The following is a 7,532-nucleotide window of genomic DNA, read 5'->3' as shown; positions in this document are numbered from 1 at the left end:
GGGACGTGCATAATTGCTCGAGATACTAAGAAACAGTCTTAGATCAATCTGCACCGCATCTGTGGTTGGCACTTGCTATGTAAGCATTGTAATATCGGCAATATTGGTTTTCCTGTCCTCTTTTTCCATGGTTGCTGTCCCCATTTTAGAGCCTGTATCTGATTTGTGATTCTACAATACATGTGCAACTGATCTTATCGCTCACTATATAAGGCCCTGCACTGCTATAGCAAACATCTCTGACTGACTGAAATGCGCTGCATAATGTCTCTGTTCACCATCATTCTCATCAGCAGCGTTCTTCTGAGCCTGTTTCCTCACACTCCAGTAGCATGTAAGTTTCTTGTGGCAATCTTACTGCTTTTTGCATTGTTTTGGTCATTGCTGTGAATTTAGCTGACATTTTCGATGTTGTTTTAATGGGCACTGTGGGTCTATGACTATGATTGTAAGAAAAATGTTGTGTGTGATATCAGATGGGCCGCTGAACTATGCCTGTTGTGTGAAATACACTCACAATCCTCTGCCCTTTGGTGTGATCAAGGGCTTCATGGAGCAGAAGTCCACCGAGGTGTGTCGCATAGACGCCATCATGTGAGTCACTGTAACCTGACCGCAGGAATGAGTCAGGGTTCACACATTTACCCACACAATGTGGTTGCACAAAAATAGACACATTTAACCATACATTTAAATATGAGGGCGCACAGCTGATACAAAAATCCCACAGCATTAACAAAAGACATACAGTGGGGTACAAAAGTCTGATACTACATTGAAAAATATGTGACTTCATCTAATTAATTACCATTAGTTAGTTAATTAGATGAAGTGTTAATTACACTTCATCTAATTAAATCATTAGCCACATTTAAATCCAGACTCAAAACTCATCTGTTTAGCTGTGCATTTACTGAAAGAGCACCGTGCTACGGCCAAACTGACTGCACTGTTTTATGTATAATCATTTTCTATTCTTAACTGTTTTAATTCATTTTAAATCAATTTTTAAATCATTTTTAAAAGTTTTTACATTTTTATTTGTTGTGATTGTTTTTTTTTATGATTATTGTACTTCCTTTTATGTAAAGCACTTTGAATTACCATTGTGTATGAAATATGCTATATAAATAAATAATAATAATAATAATAATAATAATAATAATAATAATAATAATAATAATAATAATAAAAACTATTATAATTTTAAAAATGAAAAGTATACTATTAGCTATAATGTAAAATGAGGAGGAAATGATTATTACTACGTCACACATTTTATACAAATACATTTGTACAAATATTCAGATGTTCTTGCTGCTGTTGAAACAAACAATGCTCCTTGAATCATTTTCAAATCATGCCGGTGAACATGATCATCATGTTTTTCATGTGAAGTTCTTGTGGTTCAGGTATACTGCCATTGAAGCAAATAGGGAAAAAACAATACGGAAACAAAAACGGAACATCTTTTAACGCAAATTGTCATGTTTAGAATATAATTTGCAATGAAAAATAAACAAATAATTAAAACCATTAAATAAACATGACATAAATATATAATACACTGCTGCTGAAATGGTCCGGGTCGTTAGGTCTCCTATGCTTACCAAGGCTGAACTTAATTGATCAAAAAAAAATAAAAAAAATAAAAACAGCAATATTGTGAAATATCATTACAATTTAAAATACAGGTTTTCTATTTAAATATATTTTAAAATATAATTTATTCCTGTCATGGCAAAGTTGAATTTTCAGCAAACATTATTCCAGTTTTCAGTGTCACATGATTCTTCAGATACTTCTGTTATCAGTGTTTTGTGTAATATTTTTGAAACATTTTTTTCAGGATTCTTTGATGAATAGACAGTTAAAAAGGAGCATTTCTGTTTTATTTTATTGTTTAATTTTGATTAATTTCTTCTTCTTCTTTTAAAATCTTACTTACCCCATACTTTTGAACGGCAGTGTGTATTATATAATCAGTATTATTAAAATGAATTTAAAATCAGACTTTTGGTCCCGACTATATTAATACCAATGAAGAGACAGCTGCATGTGACATCCAATAATAATCACAATAAGCAGTCTTCAGAAGAAAGTTTGCCATCATTGCTTTCTAAAATGATCTTTCTCTTCAAGCTTTCTCACCAAGAACAACAAGAAGGTATGTGCGAGCACTAAGGATCAGTGGGTGAGAGCAGCGCTTGCACGTCTGAGGTAAGTGTGTGACATTTAAAACAAGTCACCTCAAATGTGTGGCAAACATTCAAGCTAACATTCGCTATCACTGAGCGGTAAATGATGTGACAAACTGGAATTCGTATTGATTTCTTTTTTTTATGATGGCCAAAATAACAAATGACTTAGATTTATATTTTCTTTGTAGGTCCAAAATAGAGAAACTGACAGAACAGGGAAATCAGCATCTCTCCACTGCAGGACTGAAACGCACGATTCACACAACCACCAAAAGTCCATGAAGCTTTTGCAAATAACGTGACTTTAAACGTTTTTAACATATGAAGGCAGATTCTGTTAATTACTGATGATTATCCTCATACATCATGCTTTAAATTCTATTCTTACTATATATCCTTAACAATAAAAAAAACTGTTTATACATGACTATATTTTTCTACTTTTATGTATCACATACAATTATAATTCCGTCTGAGATGCTGTACAGATTTGTCTTAAACAGCAATAATGACAAAAATGTAAACATTAAAAGTGAAATAGAAAGTAATTTTCTTTGCATGCTAGTTACTGTAAAAGAAAATCCCAGTTGGGAGAGAATAGTAAACAATATTATACAGATAGTTTACGTAATTTCTTTACAAAATGATCACTCTGTACATTAGAACAAACCATAGCATATCTGTGAAAAGGTGTAAACTTCTGATAAATCTGAGACTAAATTCATAATCTCATCTCTGTCCTTCTCAATCCCGAGAGGCCTGGGTAGGTGTCCCAATGTTAATATTGTGCATCAGCTAAAAGAAAGAGACAGTGAGTGAAAACGATATGAGACAAACATCTAGCAAACAACAACAGCTATATTCTCCTAACTTCTGATTTGCCCTTAGTAAGTTATAATGAGACAAACTGACTTGGATGTTAAAGGATTCAGCAAAAATTAAAAAGATGCCCTCAAAGGTATTGTGTCAATTATAACCTGGAGATACTCCTCAAAGTTGATGGTGTTGTACTGACGAGTGTCTACTGTTAAACATCGCTCTGCGCTGCTCAGGAGAAGTGTCATCCTGAAAGACGTCAAGCATCTCATTGCTGTCCCAGAGTTCATGATGGGATGGTAAAGAAAAAAATAAAAGGAGAGTGAATACGATTATCAATATTTACTGTTCATTTAATCTGGTCTATTAGTGATTTGTGGGGAATTACATCTTGTGATATTAGAGAGTGCTGCGACCTAGAGCTGAAATCACAGATTTTTTTTTGACAGATACATGTCTAGGTTGACCTTTAAAAAATGCATTGGTGGGAATCTATCACTTACAAGGTAACGTAGTGAAGAAGATAGCCTTGATCTCTGACAAAAACCTCAAACTGATATCTAAGGTTCAAGATGTCTTTAGATGTCCACTGGGGGTATTTCTCCTTCAGCTTTTCAGCCACTCCACTTAATTTAACTAAAGTTAACTAAACTTATAATTTTAAATCAAGCAAAAACACTTAGCCTACTTTTTAACTTGAAATAACACATTATTATAGGCTACTTATTCTAAAGTTAAATTTCAAGTTGTGATAACCAATAACAGCAATCATTTTTAACAGCGAGACAAATTACTAAATGTTTCTTATGTTTCTGAAATTCTGAAACTCATACCATAAAACATGGCCATTTCCTTTTTTGGAGCGCATATTCCGCCGATGCATGCGGTTTCACAGAACTTCACATTAATTGCATGACATTCCGCATAAACATTGTCTTTATCAGCTGTAATACACAGATGAATATCAAATGTCACATCTTAAACAAATATAGCTACTCTTTCTGTAGACTACTGTTCTGTAAGCTTATACAGTAGGCCTACACTTTCCCTAGCTTTAACGTTACACTAAACTGGTGTAGGCCTACTGTTGAGATCGTTATTTATGATCAATTAGGCCTACTTGTGATTTAAAAATAAGAAAAACAACACATTAGGGGGTAAACACCAGCTTAAATTAATTAACTAAATATTTACAACAGTAAAAAAAACAAAAAAAAAAGTTAAAACTAGCTCCGGTCTCCTTAACATGATATTGAACTTCAGTATCAACGGTTCATTCAAAATCTCCAGCCACTGACCCTCTATAAGTGCAGAATCAGAGAGATCGAATATCTCAGGCGGTTTCGCCAGCAAAAAAATGACCCCATTCTCAGCTGTTTGCGGACAATCTGTCAAAATGTTTGTTTGATTTATAGGAAACTACAGCGAATTAATACGTGTAGCCTACATCTGAGGAAATGCACCTGAAGAGATCGCGTCCAAGTAGCCTATACTGCGTGCGCACTTCAATGACGTGACCACGTGACGAGAATGAGAAGTTTTCGCTGCGTTCACCCCTCATCACACCACAGGTTTCCTCCAGTGAAAATGAAGCACATATGAATGCATATACTTTATAAAACGATGTTGCCATTTTCATTTGAAAAAAAATACATAATAAATAAATATATATATATATTATACCCTCAGTGGGGGCTGAGCCCCCCTAAAATGAAATTTGACTGATTGCTAAGCTTGATTCACTTGACCTGAACTGTTTTATTTTATTCATAAATGCTGTCATTGAGTTGTGCTGCTCTAACAAACAACACGGACAAATACAGTTTTACTGAATGTTTTCTGTATTAAATTATATTGTAAAATCAGTGTTAAAAATACTGAAGGATCATTTAAGTCTGTAATGTATTTATTTATTTACATTTATTTTCTTTGCATTTTAATTTAGGGACCATTACAGCACCAATATAGGGCATTTCTTGATAGGGTTCATATAGGCTATTATATAGAGGTGCCTGTGTTGCATATTGATGAGTTTGCCTTGGACATGTGCCTTTTGTTTTAACCCTTGTGTGACCTTTTGGACATTTTTGTCCTTTTCAGTTTTGTTTTTTTGATAATTTTGCCTGTGTTATTGCCAACTGCATAAATTTTGGCACAGATGTGTATTTTTATTGGAATTTTACTATTTCACTTAAATTTCCTTTAATAAATCTGTTTTGCACTATAGGTACAAAAAATTATTTCTAAAGGACAAAACACTAGGTACAAAAAATTGTTCCTCTCAGGACCTTAAGGACAAAAATGTCCCCATTGAAACCCATTAAAACTGCTATTTTTAATCGCAGTTCCATTTAACTGTAAAATTATGCATTTTTTTGTTAATAGGCTTTCATTCTGTTGGCAAGGCTTTACAGTTTAATTTGTTATTATTTTTTACCAGATGGTGCCATTTTTTTCAGGTTTGGCCTATAAAGCAAATACTCGCTTAATTCCTGTTTTCTGCTTCTGCATATTATAGAGCCAATTGGATAAATAATGCAGCTATATCTGTGTGGGTGTGTTGGTATGGATGTCAGAGTGTGGTTTGTATGTGTGTCATAAAAAAAAAGTGTGTGTGTGCGTGTGTGTTCTTGTAAAATTTGAGAGAGAAAAACTCTACTGCAAATCACAAATCCAACCACTGTGTGCACCAGCAGAGTTTTGCTGGCATCTAATGGGGAAAATTTGGTACTGCGCCCAAACAAAATCTTACTGAAAGCTCATTTTTTGAGATATCAACCTCAAATTTGGAACACAACTTGTTTAGATTTATGGCTTTGATTTTCTAGCAGGTATATAATTCAACATGTTTCATAAAATATGTATGTTATATAAAATATCGTTCATAAATCATTTTCATAAACTTAAACCTCTATAACTTTTTTTTGGTTTCACTTTTTAAAGTTTACAAACCTAACTCTGTGCTCCCAAGCTTCAAATTTTTATGACAGTTTTTTGACATGGACATTTTTGTCCACTATGGACCTATGTGTAACTTTTTTTAAGTGACGCACAAGGGTTAATATTAGAGATGACTGTTAAAAATAAATAAATAAATAAAATGTGAGGTGTATAATGCATGCTTATTGATGAATGAAAAATGAATTTGGATTCAGTGAATTTGAAAAAAGGCTGTAGGCTTATATACCCCATAAATCCCCACTATTTCTAAATGGATTTTCTAATCAGAAATTCTCACACTATATGGTTGAAAAATGTGTGGTCTATAAAACTTATTAATGTCCGTTATGCTCTCTAAGGCAACATTTATTTGTTCAAAAAATACAATACTTTGAAATATTACAATTTTAAAGCACTATTTTCTATTTCAATACATTTTAAAATGCTGTTTATTCGGCAAAGCTGATTTTTAGCACCCATTCTAGTCTTCAGTGTTACATGATCCTTCAGAAATCATTTAAATATGCTCATTTGGTGCTCATGAAACATATTTTTAATCGATTTTGAAAGCGGAGCTGCTTAACATTATTTTTTGTGGAAATTGTGCTACATTTTTTCAGAGTTATGAATAGAAAAACAACAGAATTTATTTGAAATTGAACACTTTCCAGTCCTCATTTACTCCAATAATGAGAATATTACAATGTCGCTATCACAAATCATATTAAGATCATTTATTTTGGATATTTGTCTAGCATTTTACCCAGCAATTAATGCTGTGAATGCCAATGAAAAGATTTTAGGTCATCATTTTTATTTGAGCATAATTCTCCTTTTACAGATTTCTCTCTAAAACTCTCAATTTCATTGCATAAATATAGACTGTAACGGATAGGAGCTGGTTTATCAGTTTATACAGTATAATAAATGGCTTTTCATTTTAAATTATTACAGCTCCAAATATTTGGAAAACCAAATAAATACATCTTTTAACACATTTTTTTTTTTTATACAATGATAAATTACATTGCAATAAATAAAACTGATATACACTTTGAAAATGAATCAAATATATTTTTGCAGTCTAAGCAGATGTAGAGTTGTATGGGGAGGCTGAAGAGAGAGGTGAAGAGTCAGTGCTGTTCATCTTCATCTCCCATCTGAGCAAGAGAGAACAAATTGGCATTTCCATTCTTTCTGATCAGACAGTAATTATGTTGTTAATTTAATTTTTAATATTTCATGTCATGTCTCTTGCATCAGTGTATGTTCATCAGTGACTTACCCTTGAAGTTGAATTTTTTTGAGCTCCTGGATTTTTTGCTTCACCCAGCTCTCCTTCCAATAGCTGCATCTCGGACCTTCAGTTGTGAAGAAACTATTTGCCAAGAAAGGTAGAGAGATTTAGAAACGACATTTTTGAAAAGGGCGATGCTGTAAAGACAAAACAAACATGAATTATCTAGTGGAGAATAGGCCTACTTACATGACTGCATTGACACAAGGAGGATTACTCTTCTGAAGTTTGAATCCTGTTATAGGTAATGTGATCTCCTTGGTGGAGACAGTTGTGCA

General features: G+C 33.1%; 1 protein-coding gene across 1 annotated transcript; it reads left to right on the top strand.

Moving 5' to 3' along the window:
* Nucleotides 1-226: 226 nt before the first annotated feature.
* Nucleotides 227-2,631, top strand: LOC107668934 (C-C motif chemokine 20-like). The gene is made up of 4 exons (XM_016460992.1): nt 227-334; nt 477-594; nt 2,143-2,220; nt 2,390-2,631. The coding sequence occupies exons 1-4, from the start codon at nt 253-255 to the stop codon at nt 2,481-2,483; spliced, it is 372 nt and encodes a 123-aa protein (XP_016316478.1). The 5' UTR covers nt 227-252; the 3' UTR covers nt 2,484-2,631.
* Nucleotides 2,632-7,532: the final 4,901 nt, after the last annotated feature.

Source organism: Sinocyclocheilus anshuiensis, unplaced genomic scaffold, assembly GCF_001515605.1.
Source record: "Sinocyclocheilus anshuiensis isolate Anshui unplaced genomic scaffold, SAMN03320099.WGS_v1.1 scaffold4, whole genome shotgun sequence".
NCBI classification, from domain to species: domain Eukaryota; kingdom Metazoa; phylum Chordata; class Actinopteri; order Cypriniformes; family Cyprinidae; genus Sinocyclocheilus; species Sinocyclocheilus anshuiensis.
Note: the sequence above shows the minus strand (reverse complement) of the source record. Positions and strands in the feature narration are given on the sequence as shown.

Coding starts and splice junctions, on each gene's coding strand:
- LOC107668934 (XM_016460992.1), top strand. CDS start 253: ATGCGCTGCATAATGTCTCTGTTCACCATCATTCTCATCAGCAGCGTT. Junction 335..476: donor TCCTCACACTCCAGTAGCAT/GTAAGTTTCTTG, acceptor GTGTGATATCAG/ATGGGCCGCTGAACTATGCC. Junction 2,221..2,389: donor GCAGCGCTTGCACGTCTGAG/GTAAGTGTGTGA, acceptor TTTTCTTTGTAG/GTCCAAAATAGAGAAACTGA.